The sequence below is a fragment of the Carlito syrichta genome, unplaced genomic scaffold, assembly GCF_000164805.1.
Source record: "Carlito syrichta isolate Samal-C Ts95f unplaced genomic scaffold, Tarsius_syrichta-2.0.1 Scaffold301031, whole genome shotgun sequence".
NCBI classification, from domain to species: domain Eukaryota; kingdom Metazoa; phylum Chordata; class Mammalia; order Primates; family Tarsiidae; genus Carlito; species Carlito syrichta.
Window position 1 is genome coordinate 556,873 of NW_007245127.1, and position 18,240 is coordinate 575,112.

An 18,240-nucleotide genomic window follows, 5' to 3' on the forward strand; every position below is an offset into this window, starting at 1 on the left:
GCCCAGACTGGAGTGCAGTGGCCGCTCCCGGCCACCGCAGCCTCGACCTGCTGTGCTCCAGCGATCCTTCCGCCTCAGCCTTCCAAGTAGCCAGAATTAATAGGCATGTGCTACCACGCCCGGCTGATTTTTTGATTTATTGTAGAGATGAGGTCTCGCTGCCCAGGCGGGTCTTGAACCCGTGGGCTCAGGCAATCCACTCACCTCAGCCTCCCAAAGGCGCGGGATTACAGGCTGAGCCACCGAGCCCAGTTCTAAAAAAATTTTTAAAAAATAGGCATATAGGTCTCACTCTGTTGCCCAGGGCAGGTCTCAAACCCCTCACCTCAAGCGATCATCCACCTCAGCCTCCCAATGTGTAGGGATTACAGGTGTGCCACCGTGCATGGCCAGCACCCTAGTCTTCTAATCTGTGCATGGGAATGATAAAAAAGGATAGCCCTATACCCTAAGAGGAATAGGAGAGTGGGAGCATTGGATAAGACAGGACACATCAAGCTAGCAGGAATGCAGTGCTGGGGCAGGGTTGGTATTCCATAAAGGGGAACTGTTATTCATTAGTAGGACTCTTCAGGCCTTATTTCTGCCGCCTGCCTTCCTTGTCCCCAAACTCGCAGGTTCCCACTGCTTGGGGGTGCGGCACAGAGCCAGTTCCTCACAGCCACTGGCTGGGCCAATTTGTTGAGCCACTGCTGTGAGTCAGGTGTGGCTCGAGGTACGGGATACAGTAGAGGACAGATTCCCACAGCCTCTGCCCTCGTGAACTCACCCTCCAGCGGGAGACAGGCCACAGACAAGGAGGTGACACAGAACCTGATCAGGCGACAGAAGGAGGTGAGTAGACATGCCTGACCACAACTGAACAGACAAGAAGGACAAGCGGATGGTACACAGTGGCCCCTCACCTGGCATACTCCAGCCTGGGAAGCAGCAAGTAGAGGCCCGTGCACAGCCCAAGGAAGATGGTGGCCATCAGGAAGAAGGCCAGGGCGCTGTTCCTCACGTCGCTGGCCAGGGCCAGGTCCATCAGCGAGGCCACGGCGCTGATGGTGCCACCCATGGCACCTCCTATGGAGAGCAGAGGACACGGCAGACAGTCAGGGGTGGGCAGGGAGTGGGCGTGTGGTCGTGGGGCCCTCTCCACGTGGGCTTAACAGACCAAATTAAAAATTCTCCAACGTGAAAGATGCCGTGGTTCTCACAACAACCTGAAGACTCCTCGGAGGCATGGAGGTTCCTGTAGCCATGTGGTTCCTGACTTTCCAGGGGTGTCATTTGCCCTCTCTCTGGTGGACTTGCTGGAAGTTGCTGCCCTTGGCCCTGATGGAGGATCCTTCCCCCAATACTAGCCTGGGTGGCACTCGAGGGAGGGCATGTGGTCTCCAGGGGGTCCACTGGTTGGCTTTCTTTCCTGGCTTCCTCTCCCACCCTCAGTCTCCATCTCTCTCTCTCTTTTTTTTTGAGTTGGAGTCTCACTCTGTCGCCCAGACTGGAGTGCAGTGGCACACTCCTGGTCACCGCAGCCTCGACCTGCTGGGCTCTGGCAATCCTTCTGCCTCAGCCTTCCAAGTAGCCAGAACTACAGGTGTATGCTACCATGCCCGGCTAATTTTTCATTTATTGTAGAGACAAGGTCTCGTCAAGTTGCCCAGGTGGGTCTCGAACCCGTGGGCTCAGGCAATCCACTCACCTCGGCCTCCCAAAGTGCTGGGATTACAGGCTGAGCCACTCCATCTCTCTTTACTGCCCTTTTTGTGGGCTCTGAAACTTTAGATGCAGGGGCCGGACATGTCAGTGAATTCTGCATTTCCTCTTCTCTGCCCTCATCCCAAAGCACCGGCCAGCCAAACTGGGAGGGATGCTCAGGGAATGTGCAGCACAGGTCTCCCGCTGTCCTGGGGCCATCCTTTCTGGGGAAGCTCTCACTGGCCACAAACCCCCACTGTGTGGCCCACCCAGGAGCTCACGGAACTTACCTTGTAGCCCAGACAGCTGTACCCCATTCACCTAACGTGTGAATGCACACACATTCAGCACACACATACACAGTCACACACCTACAGACGCACACAAGCATTCAGCCTCCCCATCACATGGAACATTCTCCTTGCCGAGGGCTTTGATATACGTCACCCATGTGACTGTGGGCCACCACACCTTTCGCGGCTACCTAACCCAGGGGAACACCACGGGCCCCAGAGTCAGACAGTTGCACGTCTGACCCTTCACTCTGCCACTCACAAGCTAGAACCCCGGGGGCTAACGTGACTGCCGTGAGCCAGTTTGCTCGTCTGTAAAACAGGAAGCACAGCACCTGCCTTGCAGAGCTGCTGTGAGGACCAAAGGATGTTAGAAAAGGGCCTGGCACCTAGGAGACTCCACAAATGCAAGTTCCTTCCTTGCCACAAGCTAGGGAGGAATGTAAGCATGCGTTTTTCTTTTCTTTCGAACCCTCACAGCCGTGGGTGGTCCACACATGCTGGCCAGGCATCAGAAGGCCTGCGTGAAGCACAAGCTTGGGAGTGCTGGTACAGTGTGTGCAGGCAGGTACTCCTCCCTGCCTGTGTTTACTGGGGCTAACACCTGTCCTGTCCATCACATGGAACATGTGAGGCGGACACAGGGTAATGAGTGGGAAGCTTTGACTGCAAGACCGGACCCTTGTCATCAATATGGAGGGAGCCTGGGAGACATACTGGGCTGACTGGCTGATGCGTCGCCCACTTCAGAGCATCGGATATCGGTTCCCAAGGTGGTGCAAAGCAAACTGGCTGCAACTGCAAACAGCACACTGGTCTGTGCGGCCCCAGCTGGCGGCTCCCACCAGGCACCACAGTTCAATCCATTGAAGCATGGAGCAGAGTGGAGAGGGAAAGCCAGGACCCTGTGTACCGTGGAGCACTGTTAACATGTCCCACGCTCTGCCCAATATCTCTGGGGCTCTGGCAGCCCTTGGCCCTGATGGAGGATCCTTCCCCCAACACTAGTCTGGGTAATCGAGGGAGGACAGAGAGATAAACATCAGCACAGGGACTGAGAGGCAGACTCTAGAATCAGACCCTCTGAGCCCAATTCTGGCGCTATTACCTTTAGCTGTGTGACCTTGGGCAAGTCCCTTAACATCTCTGTGCCTCCATTTCCTCATCTATACAATGGGGATGTTAATAACACCTACTTCTTATGACTGTTATGAAGATTAAAAGGATTATGACATGGAAAGTGCTCAGAAGAGTGCCTGGTGCAGAGACGCCAAGCACCAAACAAATCCTTTCTGATTCCCAGTTAGGTGCATGGCTATTTCTGTCCTCCCCACATCAAAGCAGCAACAACGGGGTAAACCCTTTGCCAAGAGGGTGCCCACTTCTGAGAAGCTGTAATCCCTGCCTGGACGTTTTGTAAGAACCGGGATTGGACTCAGTAAGACATGCCCGCCGCCGGAGGACGAGATCTTAACATCACTGCCCATTGATTTTCCTCCCTCGCTCCCCAACTTGTAGAGAATTTACAATATTATCATCAACAACAAACCCAGCCTCGGGGAGCCCATCCTTCATGACTCCCTACTTTATCTCATCAGTTATGGAAATACATGCAAATGAGGGGTTTAAAAAAACACCAGTGCAAAACAAATGAATCGCTCCTTAGATGCCAACGCACACAGAATTCAGACAGGCTCCTCTGGACAAAAAAGCAAGTGGGGCAGGCAAGTGGCCCTGGACCTCTGGGAGACTGGGACACCTCGATTTTCCAGGGTGCTGGGTGCTCACAGGGCCGCACACAGTGGTGACCATGGTTTAGGGTCCAGGGTCATTAATAGTGGAGTGGAAGTACTAAACTTCCCCACCTAGCCAGAAGTAATCTCAGCGACTGGGGAGGCTGAATCGGGAGGATCGCTTGAGGCCAGGAATTTAAGACCAGACTGGGCAACACAGCAAAACCCTGTCTCTAAGAAAAATTTTGAAAACTTTAGGCTGGGTGTGGAGATGTACCCCTGTAGTCCCAGCTACTCAGAGGGTTGAGGTGAGCCATGCATTCCAGCCTGGGGGAGAAAGCAAGATCCTGTGTCTACAGGAAGGAAGGGAGGGAGGGAGGGAGGGAGAGAGGGAAAGAAGGAGGGAGGGAGGGAGGGAGAAGGAAGAAGGAAGGAAGGAAGGAAGGAAGGAAGGAAGGTCAGTCATCAGAGACTCCCCTTCCCTGGAAGACCCCCGGTGGCCAGATGACCTGGAGGGCCACTTGCCAACTTGAGTTGTGTGCTCTCACTGCTCCTGGAGAGGTAGTCAGCAAGGCTGTGGCTATACTGAAACCCTCCTCCAGCCGGATGGAGGAGATGAGGGGACACGAGCCTCTTCCTGAGACCAGGGGTGACAAGGGACTGAATCTAGTATCTGGTGGCCATGCCCTTAGCCTAGACATGCCCTTCTTGAAGTACTGCTGGGGTCATGTTGACTGTACTCAGGAGATTTAGGAACAAGTTCATTTTTATTTTATTTCAGGCCCAGTGGTTTTGATTTCCCAGGATAGAGCCAGAAGCCTACTCCTATATCAAAAATGGCAAACAGACTGAAGCTCGCATCTAGACTGTGATCTTTCTAGAGGAACGGCCTCAAGCGCTGTGCTGAGAAGGATTTAGAGGCTCAGGAGTAAAGATAGAAATCTATTAGTGATGTCTGGCACTGGCTCGCGTGGGGAAGGAATGCACCCTTGTCAAGGTATCGACATCCCGGCCACATACTGCCTAGTATCGTTAACTAGTGGACACAGTGCAGGTGCTTTGTGACATTCCTCTCAAGTGGGCATATATTCAGAGCACTGCTCTGCATGCCAGGGATGTGTGGAGATACAGACAGAGCAGTGGAGTCCTGGTCTCGCTTCTAGGGACGGAGGTCCCCTGGTCAAGCACTGATGCTTATAGATCCAGTCCTTTTTACCTTGTTGGATCATCTGGCTGAGACACATGCACACCCCCTTAGAGAACGCAATCGCCAGAGCCCCATAACAGGCTCAGCAGTGTCAGTACAAACATGTCACCACGCCACGCACCGGACACCCGCAGGATGCTGGAGCCCAGGTGAGCCGGGGAGTGTGTTCACTAGGCCATCAGCTCCGAGGGGTGGAGTCTGGTTCATCTTTGAATCCCTGGTACATGGCAGGTCCTCTATAAAATCAGAAAGGAAGAAAAGGCAGATGGAAGGAAGGACAGGAGAAACGAAGGAGTGAAAAGGTAAGGGGAGGGATAATACAGAAGACGAACAGGAGGAGAGAGAAACATGAAGCAGGAGGAGGCTGCCTTCAGGAATTGCACTTCCTAGGCAGGGCATGCTTTCCAAAAATGGCTGCAACTGCATCCTCCCTCCCACCTGCCTTCTCACAGCATGACTTCTCTGCTGGCCGCCGAGGCGTGTCCACCTGCCTTGTCTTGAGTCCAGGTGAGCTTAGGCTGTGGTGGAAGTGACCCTATGTGGCCTCTGTTGCTAAGGCAGAAACAAAGCTTCTGCTAGGATCACTCAGGAGGCCCGCTCTTGTGTCGCAGACACCATGCCATGAGGAAGCCCGTGCTGCCATGGTGAGGGCCATGTGGACAGGCACTGGAGCCCCTGCCCCAGTCCAGCTCAGCCCTGGTTCAGTTCCTGGCCAGCAGCCAGCACCAAATAACAGCCAGGGAAGCACGCCATCTTGAACTGGATCCTTCAGTCCCCAGTCCAGCTCTGCCAGCTGACACCATGGAGAGCAGAGATGAGCTGGTCTGCCAACTTCTGACCAAGCTGCAAATCTGCGAGTAATATACACGAGTGCTGTTGTTCTAAGACACTAAGCCTTGGGGTGGTTTGTTACACAACACAGATGACTAAAGCCCACTCGGCACACACGTTGTTTCCTTTTCTGGAAGGACTACTGCATGTCACCTCTGGCTGGCTCACATGACCCCCAGGGCTGCGAACCTGGTAGGCTGCCAGGACCACAGCTCTCACCTGATATCAGTGCCTGAGAATTCCTCATGGGGAAGGAGCCAGTCATGCCGTAGACGCTGCTGCTAAACATGGTGGAAGCACCGCTGATCATCACCATGCAGACAATGGTGATGGCAAAGAAGCCACGTGTCCAAGAGGAGGTGTCCACCTTCACCAGCACAGTCATCACCACGAAGATGGCCAGCATGATGGCCAACGAGGTCAGGATGCGGACGTGGACTGAAACCCTGGGGTGAGGACACCAGAAGTGGTTAGACAGTCCCTTGGGTGGCTCGTGAGCCACTGTAAGGGACATGAGCAGGGTCAGCAGGTGGGGCCATCCACTCTGCAGGAGGCCTGCTGAGGCACCTGCCCTGGCTCGCTAGTCATGTGGCCCTGCATAAATGACTCAGATGCTCTGGTTCCGACTTCTGCCTCTGTACAATGGGGAATGGAGTCTGTTGACCTCCTGTGAGGGACTGAGGCTCTGGGGGACAGGTGGCAGTGTCTGGCTTGGGGCCAGTGCTCAGTGGGTACTGCTGCTCTCACCTTGTGGTGAATTTCAAGGTCAGGACACCAGGATGGTCGAGGCAAGTTCCTGCTCCTCCTGCCACAGGGCTGAGCTCTCACTGGCTTTGTCTGGTGTTTAAACAGAGCAACCACCCACTCGGCCTCCTTTCCCCAAAATTTAGTAGGTGGTTGGGCAGAAGGGGAGAGAAAATCTTCATCATCATCATCATCATCATCACCATCACAGGAAACATAGCCCTCGAGTTGTGGCAGGCACTCTTTAAGTGCTTTCTAGATGCTAATGCACTTGAATCTCACACCAGCTCTCTAAGATAGTCATCTAACCTATCCCATCGATACAGACAAGGAAGCTGAGGCCAGAGATGTTAAGGAACTTGCTCTTGGTCACTCAGCTGTGAACCCAGGAGGCCTGGCTCCAGTCTGCCGAGGTCTTTTTTTCCTTGAGCCGAGGTCTCACTCTGTTGCCCAGGCCGGAGTGCAGTGGCATGATCAAGGTTCACTGCAGCCTGGACCTCCTGCACTCAAGCAATCCTTCTGCCTCAGTCTCCCAAGTAACTGGGACTATAGGCATGTGCCACTACACCTGGTTAATTTTTTTATTTTTATTTTTATGGAGACGTGGTCTTGCTATGTTGCCTAGGCTGATCTCGCACTCCTAGCCTCAAGCAATCCTCCTGCCTTGGCTTCCCAAAGTGCTGGGATTACAGACCTGGCTACTTTTCTGATTTTTTGGTAGAGACAAGGTCTCACTATGTTGCCCAGGATGGGAGTCTGTTCTCAGAATGATGCTCTACGGTCTCCCCTGGAACCAAGGACATCAAGTGGCCCCGAATAGGTGGCCAGGGCAGTGGGGAGCCTCCTGAGATAGTCTAGTTGTCACAGGCAGCGGCTGATGCCCAGCCAGTGCCGCTCAGGGCCAGGGGTCCTCATCCCTCCAGCATCATGCCTACGTGTTCCCAGCCCCCATGCGGGCCTGGGGGAACAGCAGGGAAGGAGGCTACTAAGAAACTGCACATTTTTATTCTAGGGAGCAAGAACACCATCTCAAGGGGCTGTTTAAATCAGATTAGACTAAGCTTCAAACTGGATTGGAAGCTCAGTTTTCTTGCTAGCCAGTGGGTGGGGGACTGGGAGGAAAGCCAGATTACATATACATAATTTTTTTAAAAATCAAAAAGACAAACTTAAAAGGTAGAAAAAATATACATGTACACAAATAGGCGTGGAATCACAGTCATGATGGGTAAGAAATGATGTCTTCCAAGTGCTTCTGTGGCCCCAGGCTAATCTGGGTTTCCTTCTGGTCCAGGGGCAGCGACCACTTTGTGAGGGAGGGAGAACAGGGGCAGCGACCACTTTGTGAGGGACACACAGGAGCCCAGGAACAGGAAGGACAGCTCAGAGCGGCAGAGGGAGGCCATGGGGAGGCGTGTCCAGCCCGGCGCTCGGCCTGCTCACGTGGGTACTGCTGTGTGTCAAGCGCACTGTGCTTCATGCCCAGGACACAGCCCAGCCACAAGTACTTCATTCCATTGTGCTAAGTGCTCCAAGGGGTGGGGGCAGGCAGGGCATCACAAGGCACATCCCAGGTGAAATCTTCTCACCCTGGGCAGTGTGGAAGGCTCTCTGGGGCAATACCTAAGCCACATCCTGGTGGGGGATAGAGTGTGGGGTGGCTTGCGGACTATGTCTGCCAGCACCCTCCTCTGGGAGGATGGATGCTTCTGCCTCCATGCCAAGTCCTCCTGGGGAGGCGGTTGGTCATATCGCCTACATCGACGCAACCGCAAACAGCAGGCACGTGACCGGGCCTGGGTGACCAGTGTTCCCTGCTCGTGGCCGCTGGATTGAGTTAGGAATTAGCATGTGGCCTGCCTAGGGCCACTGCTACATGGAAGCCAAGCAGAGAAGCTTCCATGAAGACTATGTCTGGGGTTGCTGGCTGCCATCTTGCCAGCAGTGGGGTCGGGCCACACACAGGGCAAAGCCAAGCAGAGCCTCATGGAGCTCAGGGTGGGGCAAGAGAGAGCCCCTGGGTCCAATGGCACCTGAAGGCAGCTGGCCTCTCATTTTCAGTTGAAGAATGAAAATCCTTTTTTTGTGTCTCTGTCATTTGCTACTAAGAGTGTCCCTGAACACAAAGATACACATCAGGGTTCCAAGCTGGGATGACATGGTCAGGGGCTCGGCAGTGCTGCTGGTGTCCTACCTCTACTTCAGGGGATGCTGGTTCATGAAGCAGGGGGTGGTGACAAGTGAGTAGCCCTTCCTGAGAGCAGCCTTCAACCAGTAAGTGGGAAGCCGATGGACACCCTAGCTCCCTCCTGCACGTCTGCGCGTCCCACACTGGCTCCCGCGTGACCTGCAGGATGAAGCCCTGCTTGCCCTCAGCAGGAGCTGACTGGACGAGGTATACTTCCTAGCCAATTTCCCTTCCCTCTCTCCTACCTTCACCTCCCATATTAATGACTCGCATGTGAATCCTTACTCCAGGCTCTGCTTCTAGAGACCCCACAGTAAGACACATCTTCCCAGGGTCTGTGGGGCCTTGGCCTGGACAGGAGCTGGTGGGCAGCCAGGTGGGCATCTAGACCCTGGGAGGCCCAGAGTGTCTATTATAAGAGCACGGCAGGGTCCCTGGGGGTTGGCAGTCTAGCCTCACCCTGATGCTTGGGGTGATCCTACACACTTGACCCTGTCACATGGTACCCACCCCACCCTCTCCCAGCAGCTGGAGTTGTCCTACCCATCCCCAAGATAAAAGCCAGCAAGGGCATGGAGCCTGAGTCAGGAGACTGGAGTCCGGTCCAGTTCTGTCATCAATGTGCTGTGTGACCCCTGGCAAATATTTAACCTCTCTGGGCCTCAGTCCCCTCATCTCTAAAAAGAAGCTAGACCAGATAATATGAAGGTCTGTAGCAGTTAATGATTCTAGACCTGAAGAAAGTCAAGTGGAGAGAGAGGTGAGGACAAAGTGTACCAGGTGCCAGCCTGCCCCAGGGGCACTGACAGGGGACACTGGCTTTCGTCTCTCCTGCGTCCACCCAGGTAGGACGCGTGACCCAGGGAACGGTGGTGCTCTTGGGGTTTTAGGAAAGTCTAAGTAGGTGATGCCCTGGCATCTAGGGTTCTACCTAGGGACAGAGCATGGCCAAGAGGTCACGTCACACTCTGCTGAAGACTCTTGGAGGGGGCTGCCATTGCCCCCACCCCCTTACTCATGAGGGTTCGGAATCCCAGGGGAACTTTTTCACCAGTTCCTCAGGGCAAGAAGGTGGTAGAGGTCAGGCCGGGGATGCACGGGGTGCAGGTAGGGCAGACCCTGCCCCGTCCCCCAGCACCAGCACAGACCTCAGTGGGCTGTCAAAATTCGCTGGATATACAAATCGACAAGCGAGGGAGATCACAGTGCACTGGCAGCGTTCACGTTGGCCTAAAGCTCCCAGGGGTTGTCTGTTCCTTGACCCCCGGCTCAGTGTGGAGGGAGTCTGGCTGGAAATACCTGCCGGCCTCGGGTCAGCTCTGCCTCTAACAGCCGCCTCGCAGTCACAGGCAGGCAAACATCCAGCTGAAATGGTTGGTGTCACGGGACCCCTCCTGAGTGCCTGTTGCTATAAGGTAATCAGTGCCTTGAACAAGAAGCCTGCTTTGCCAAGAGCTGGAGGGGGCGCTCACTCTGGCACCCCCAGGGCAGAGGAGGAGGAGGTGGGATGAGGAGGCTGATGCCACGTGCATTCCGGTAGTGCATTGTGGCCTCTGGCTCTGCCGTCCAAGCCCCTCACCTGCGCTGGTCTCCTCGCCTGCTAATTAACTGCTGCATAGACCCCAGTCGCCCAGAGCCTCCGCCTGTGGAGTTTATAAAGCTTCAGGAAGTACGCTAGGTGCCAGCCTACTCCACGGGCACTAACAGGGGACACTGGCTTCCTCTCTACTGCATCCACCCAGGGGATGCATGACCCAGGGGACAGTGGTGTTCTTGGGGTTTTAGGAAAGTCTAAGCAGGTGACACCCTGGTCTCTGGGGTTCCACTTGGAGACAGGGTATGGCCGGGAGGTCACGTCACACTCCCCTGAAGACTCTTGGAGGGAGCTGCCAGTGCCCCCCACCCCCTTACTCATGAGGGCTCAGGACCCCAGGGAACCGACTTCTTCATAAGTCTCCAAAATGTAAATCTTCCTCATAAGTATTTATGATGCTGCAGATTTAACATAATAAAACACTTGGCGATTATGGATGAGCCAGTTGAGAAAACCAGGGTTCTCCAGGAGGGGAGAAAAGGAGAAGCTTCAATCTCGCGCATTAAATGAAAAACAGCTTAGCTCCAACGATATTTCCCCAGCTTGAAAACAGATGGAGACCTGGAGCCCAGGAGAGGAGGGCGGGCAGGGGCACCGGTGCCCCTGGAGAATGCCCTGCAACTGCAGAGCCATCTCCCCACCCAACCTCGGGAGGGCAGCCAGTCAGGGGGCCCCACCGGCTGCAGTTAGACCCCGCCCTTCTCAGCCACTCCCCTACGCAGCAGCCTGGAGCCGAGATGGGGCTCTCACTAGGAGGGTCTTAAGCATGGCTTAAGCATGCAGCAGCAAAGCTGGGAACCAGAAGGCAGGTGGCCCAGAGGGTCCAAGCAGATACAGGACGAGAAGGCCCTGGTTCGAATCCTGGCTCCGCCCTCCATGGCCATGTGACTTTGGGCAGGTCACCTCTGTGAGTCAGTTTTCCCATCTCAAAGCAGGGGTTTCCTGACCACCGAGGAGGCGGCACAACTAAGAAGCAAGCCCAGGCCACCCCATGCAGCCCGAGGTCTCCTGACTCCACCTGGAAAAGGGGCAGTGCCACAGCCTCCACCTGGACTTCTGAATCCTAAAGGATCTGATGAGGCGGTAACTGAAGCATCACGGCTCAGACAGCGATTCTGGATCCGGAAGGGGGTGGGAGGTCTCACCATGCATGCCTGGGCCATCTGGGCTGGGAGAGTGCTCCCGTCTTCAGGGCCAGCCGAGTGAGTGGACAGAGGACATAAGAGAAGCTGAGGGCTCCCCCCAAGGCCGTCTCCCTGCCTCGCCCCCCTCCTCTCGTCCAGCCTTGCTTTCTCACGCCCTCTCTCCTGCTGGGGTCTGCTCTCCAGGGGCTGGCAGGGCTGGGGACACCCGGCTCTGCCCTGGAGTCACTCCTCTACTCTCTTCCTGGGTGGACCCTCTGCAGGCTGTGTTCTCTGCTAGGACACGGAATGCAGTCCTGTGAGCCATGGGAGGCAGAGGTAGGCCTCGGAAGCCACAGGGCCCAGCGAGCCTCTTTCTCCTTCTCACTCCTCCAGATGGCACTTTGGTTCTAAAATGGGTACAGATTGACCCTGGGAGGTGGGATCTGGGTCTCCTTGAAACAGGGCGGGCTTTGTGACCAGCTGAGTATGGCAAAAGTGACACCATGTGCCTTCCAAGACCAGGCTGTAAGAACCACATAGCTTTTCCCTTGCTCTCTTGGGGCATTTTCTCTTCAACCACTACATAAATGGTCCTATTGCCCTGAGGCCAACAAGGAGAGACTACAAGGGGAGATAAGAGAGACACAGAGGGAGGGAGCATATGAATGGCCTCTGCCCCAGCTGCTGTCCAATGGCAACTGCAGGATGAGCAGTAAGCCAGAGCTGCCAGCCAAGTCTTGATAACCCTAGAACACGGGAATACTAATTACTGCTATTGTTTGAAGCCTTCCTGCTTTGGGATCATATTATATAACAACAGATAATTGGAATAGTCCCATAGCATACTATGATTGGAAAGACTGATCTATTCAGGTTCACGGTCCCCTTTCCTTCTGTACTCAGAGCAGACATCGCTAATCAATCACGGCACACTCCCAGAAGCCAGACCTACTGACACAGCTTAGATGTTTGTCCCCTCCAAATCTCAAGTTGAAATGTGGTCCCCAGTGTTGGAGGTGGGGATTTGTGGGAGGTGTTTGGGTCCCTCATGAATGGCTTGCTGTGGGTCTCACTAGTAATGAGAGAGAGTCCTTGCTCTGTTCACAAGAGAGCTGGTTATTTAAAAGGGCCCGGCACCTCCTGCTTGCTCTTGCTATGTGACATGCTTGCTCCCTCTCTACCTTCCACCATGACTCTAAGTTTCCTGGGGCCTCATGAGAAGCCCGGCAGGTTAACAGCGCCAGGCAGAACTATGAGCCAAATAAAGTTCTTTTCTCTATAAATTGCCCAGCCTCAGGTATTCCTTCATAGCAACACATAACGGACTAATACACCTGCCTTAGAATCCTGCTCAGCCAGAGATCTGGGCAGTCACTACAGATTCATCAGAGCTGGGCAAAGCAGACTTGCCATGAATGATCAGAGGCTTCTGGAGGCCATGCCCAAGAGATGCCCTGGTTTCTGGACCACAATGAAGCCATTGATATCACCTAGTGGCAGCCAGAGGAAATGCAGGCAAAGTCTACAGGCAAAGTCGCCAAGGTTGTTGTCTTTGTAAACTCAAGCTGAGAATGGCCAGCAACAGCCACTTGATGGGGTCTATGGGTTGTGTGAATCTGCCTGGCTTCCTCCTGAGTAACCCTTCCACAGGGCAGCCTGAGGGAGTCTCTCCTTGTCCACACCATGTCAGAAAGTCTCCTATGAGCCCCTTAGTGAGCAGCTGACACACCAGCTGGTATTACCAATTTAGCACTGAAGAGTGTGGGGACCCGCTCTCAGCCACAGGCCTTGCAGACACTGACAGGTCCCCTGGGGGGAGAAGAGGGAAGATCCCTGGATCCCCACACACCTCCCGCTGGCTGTGGACATGACGTCTCAGTGCCCTCCCAGCATGCAGCTGGAAAGTGCAAGTTTGGCTCCCTGATGGGTATCCCCAGGTGACGGACCTGACTGCTCCGTCTTCTTGCACGAGTCGGAGTTGTTTGCCCCCTACTTCGGTAGCTGCCATTGAAGCAGGCAGGAAAAATGCAGTTGTGGATGAGAGGGAGGGGGGGAGGCAGGAGGCCAAGGCCAGTGGCCTGAGAGAAGGAGGAGAGCAGCCTACCTGTTTACAAGCAGGAAGTTGGCCACGAGACACAGCACGGAGGACACGGAGGAGGCGATGGCAAGGTAGCTCTCAAAGTAGTTCTGGAAGCACATAAGGGAGGAGGCAGCTGCGTCACTCAGGCATGGAAGAGGTGTCCCACTCAGAGAAAAGACAGGACCCCTCTCGTGGGGCTGTCTTCAGACATGTAGGTAGGCTCACCCCAAGACGACAAGGTCCCGCCCCACCTCCAGCCTAAGACCACTTATTCAGTCACTCAACAAACAGCTGTGGATGCCAGCTGTACTAAGTGCTGAGGCCATAAGGAAGGATAAGACATCATCCCTGTTCCTGGTGAGGTCCCTGAGCTCTGCAGCCATGCTCTCACCCACAGACGCAGGCAATGGGGGCAGGACTCCGTGGGCATCTAAAGAGAAAAGTTTTGCCCTATCAGCTCTCTTAGCCCATTGCCCAAATGCAGGATTATTCCCACGGGTTTTGTTACTACCTAACCAACCTTCTCAGGTTCTTGTAACCACTTGAGACTCTTAGAAACACGCCAGGTCCTGCTCCCTACAGGGAACCTAGCGCCAATTCTGGGTCTGCTCTCTTGGTAGAGCTACCACAGACAGACAAAGCCATTTTGGAAAGTAGCTCTAGACTGGATGAATAAAAAGGGCATCTTCCTGGCAGGGATACGTCAGAGAATGCACGAGGCCACACAAAGATGAGACATTTCTTGATTCTTCTGTGCTGGAACTTGGATAAAGCAGCATTATGGCAGCTGTGTTTGTCAAAACTCAGAGAATGTTCACTCATTAGGATGGATTTCGTTGCATGAGCGTCCCCCTTTAACATAACTGTCTCAGGAAATACAGCCAAACCAGACAAAGTACGGGGAAGACCTGAGGCATCTTGGCTTTGGTCACTGTAGCCACTGTAGGTCAAACCGTGAACTGGTCATGATGGGTTCTAAGTTGTGATTACAGCTTCCATAGATTAAGCATTTACCACATACCAAATACAAGGGTTTTCTATAAATTATGTTGTTTAACCTGAAATAGATAAACCAAAGTAGCAGCTGGGTGAGGATCCCACTCTGGAAAGCTTAAGAAATTTAATTGAATGAGGGAAATAATCTGAGTCCAAATGAGCCAAGTGCAAAGAACAATGTGTGCAGAGAACTTGCCGATGTCCTAGGTGTAGTGTGGCCCTGCCTGTCAGGAATGTGATGTGTCTCATCAGGCAGTAAGATGGAGGATGGAGGGGGAGGTTTTTTGATTTTTTTTTAACAGCTCAAAACATCATGAGAAATGTGAGAATTCCATGTAGTTGTTGTTTTTGCCAAATCTGAGGAAGGAGCTTTGCATTCTAGGGGAGTTCTAGGCTTTGGGGATGGGGGTGGGGAAGGGAGACAGGCACTTGGGAGAATGAGAGTGAGTGTGGGTTTAGGGAAAGTGTAGGTTTAGGGAAAGCCCAGGGGAGGCGGGATGTGAGTCAAACCTTGAGACGAAGGGTCAGATGTCTCCTTAATGGGAGTGTTGGATTGCAACCAGGAGGCCAAGGAAGAAAGATGCCGTCATGGGCCTCTTTTAGTCTGAAGTCAGGCTGCTCTATAGTCAAAGTTATAGAGTGTTTTGTGGTCTTTGAAATCTGCACCCTGAATATAAGGCTGCGGTGGCCTCACAATTAAAATGATAATCGCAGCCAGTGTAGTCCATCAACCATGAGCCTTGGAAATAGCCTTCCGCCTCTGAGGTACGCCGCATTGTTCCTGCCCTGATGGGCTCAGCAGAGCCTGGACTGGCCGCGGCCGTCAGTCAATTACATCTTGACACAGTGGCTGGGCCTCTGTGAGGCTGAGAGGGCAAAGAAGAAAGGCCTTGAGGGAGAGGGATACAGAGGGGACCTGAGATTGCCTCAGCTTGAGACCCTGACGAGCCCCTCATTCATCGGCTGCCCAACCAGTGGCTGGTCTGTGAATGGCTATCCTGCGGGATGTGGTATCTCTGTTTCTGTTTCTTCGAGTGGACTCAGGGTCCTGAATGTTTTAGGAATGAAGATTTTCCAGGTAACTGAATGTTCTGGTTTGTTGATATCTAAGCAGAAAAATGTATCATTTAATGTTGACAACGGGATAAAACTCCGACTCCCTTCTGTTGACTGGGCCCATTTTGCAGTCTTATAAAGAGCATGCCCGTGGGGAGAATGGACCCAAGGCTGGACCATCATCCTATCCACACAGAACAGGAGCTGCAGAAGGTGACGTGGGTTGACCCAGCACATGGAACTTTTAAAAAAAAAAAAAAACCTTAATTCCTGAGATGAACGTAATGGGTTTATTCACTTATTTGCTGCTTTTGCCTGTAAGGAAAGTTCTAGTAAAATGAGGCATGGTGGCCGAGTCTGAGGTGGCCCACGATCCCTGTCTCCTGGTGCTCACGCTTGTACAATGCCTTTCCCTGGTTGTGGGTGGGACCCATGACTGCTTTCACAGAGAGAGTAAAGCAAAGGTGCTGGGTAGACACAAGGAGGTATTAAATGAGCTTGTGACACTTGTCTTGCCAGACTCTTTTTCTCCCCTGCTGGCTTTGAGGAGGAAAGTTACCATGTTAGGGGAACCTCACATGGCAAGGAAATGTGGGTGGCATCAAGTTGCTGAGGGTGGTCTCTAGCCAAAAACCAACAAGAAACTGAAGCACTCAGTCCTACAACCAAGAAGCAAGATTCTGCTAACAACCATGTCAGCCTGGAAGTGGTCCTTCTCCAGGCGAGCCTCAGATGAGACTGTAGTCGGCTGACACTCTGATAGCAGCCATGTGCGAATTCAAAGGAGACCCAGCTAAACTGTACCCAGACTCCTGGCCTATAGAGACCATGTGATAATAAATGCATGTGGTAGCCAGGCACAGTAGCTTACACCTACTAATACCAGTATTTTGGGAGGCCAAGGTGAGAGGATTGCTTAAGCCCAGGAGTTTGAGACCAGCCTGGGCAACATAGTGAGACCACATCTCTACAAAAAATCAAAAAATTAGCCAGAATGGTGATGTGCACCTACTGTCCCAGCTACTCAGAGGCTGAGGCAGGAGGATGGCCTGAGCCCAAGAGGTAGAGGCTGTGGTGAGCCGTACCATGCTACTGCACTCCAGCCTGGGCGACAGAGTGAGACCTCAACTCCAGAAAAAAAAAACAAACAAAAAAAGTTATGACGCTGATCACAACAGTCCCTTTAGCCCTTCCTCACCAAACCTCTGGTTGAAATCAGAATTTTTACAAGTGGCATGTGCTGAGTTCAAAAAACTCGACTTAGTTGATGTCACTCCAGATCTGCTCACCTGGCCTGCCCCTCCGGTACTTGACTCAGTTCCCTGTCAGAGTGGTTGGTCCCTTTGGTCATAAAGTCACTGCCCCCACTGCCACCAAAGGAGGAGTCAACTGCCAAGGAGAGACCCTGGGTTTACACACTGCTGGGCTACAGGAGAGGGGCCGGGTAATGCTACGGAAGGGTGGGGGAGTCAAAGCCCCGCGAGAACGACGTTGACCAGTGAGGAGCAAGAGATGGAAGGCTCTTCTGAAATGTGCTAGTTCCAGATAGCTTTTCTGGAGATGTCCAAATGTGTTTGGTTGCAAAGTTGCAGCCGGCTTAGTGGTTTGGGAACCCCATGTAACCATTCTCTCCAGCCCTGCCCCCTTCCTTTTTGTTCCTCCCTGGGACAGCACTCTCTAGGGGAATATTCGCACAAGAGGTGTCGCCTTCCTGGCGAAGCCCTGGTTCCAAGCTTGAAGATGCGCTCTGCAGCCAGGCAGCGGTTACTTCCTCCCTGGGTCCACCTCAGGTGCTTCTGAGGGGTGTTGGGGCCAACTCCTCTCATCCTATTTAAGGAAATATAGATGCAAACACACTGTGCCTGGGCTGTGAGCAGCGCTGCCCCCTCCAGCGCAATCTGTGCTGTCCATCTAACAGATGGAGGGATTTATGAGATGCAGTGTTGGGATAATTTATGGAGTTCATCCTCACTTGGGCCTAACTCCCAAGAGCAACCTCAAAAGGCTCCCACTAAGTACAACCTCTGTGGAAAACAGTTTGGCAATTCCTAAAAGATCTAAAAATTGACCTTCCATATGACCCTGCAAATCCCCCTACTGGGAATATACCCGGAGGAACTCAAATCACCCTATGAAAAAGATACCTGCACACACGTTTATTGCCGCATTATTCACAATAACAAAAACACAGAACCAACCGTGCTGCCCATCAGAAGAGGACTAGATTTTAAACCGTGTGGTACATATACATGATGGAATATTAAGCAGCCATAAGTAAGGACAAAATTACAAACTTCACAGGAATTTGGATGGACTGAGAGTCTTTAATACTGAGTGATCTATCACAGAAACAAAGAACTGAGTATTACATGTTCTCACTCATAAGTAGACCTTGAACAATTATCGTAATACTATAAGAAAAGGGCTGGGTTCGGTGGCTCAGCCTGTAATCCCAGGACTTTGGGAGGCCGAGGCCAGAGGATTGCCTGAGCCCGCGGGTTCGAGACCCACCTGGGCAATTTGGTGAGAACTCGTCTCTACAATAAATCAAAAATTAGCCAGGCATGGTAGCGCGTGCTTGTAGTTCCAGCTACTTGGTTTTTTTTTTTTTTTTTTGAGTTGGAGTATCACTCTGTCGCCCAGACTGGAGTGCAGTGGCCGCTCCCGGCTACCGCAGCCTCGACCTGCTGGGCTCCGGCGATCCTTCC

The 18,240-nt window shown here is 53.1% G+C and overlaps 1 protein-coding gene across 1 annotated transcript in view; it reads right to left on the reverse strand.

The window, feature by feature from the left end:
* Window positions 1-18,240, reverse strand: part of SLC29A3 (solute carrier family 29 member 3) — a 38,394-nt gene that overhangs the window by 4,292 nt on the left and 15,862 nt on the right. The window contains exons 2-4 of the mRNA XM_008054755.2: window positions 13,505-13,587; window positions 5,970-6,196; window positions 906-1,068 (exon numbers count right to left, since the gene is read on the reverse strand). Of these exons, the coding sequence (XP_008052946.1) occupies window positions 906-1,068; window positions 5,970-6,196; window positions 13,505-13,587 (473 nt within the window). The remainder of the gene's footprint in view (window positions 1-905; window positions 1,069-5,969; window positions 6,197-13,504; window positions 13,588-18,240) is intronic.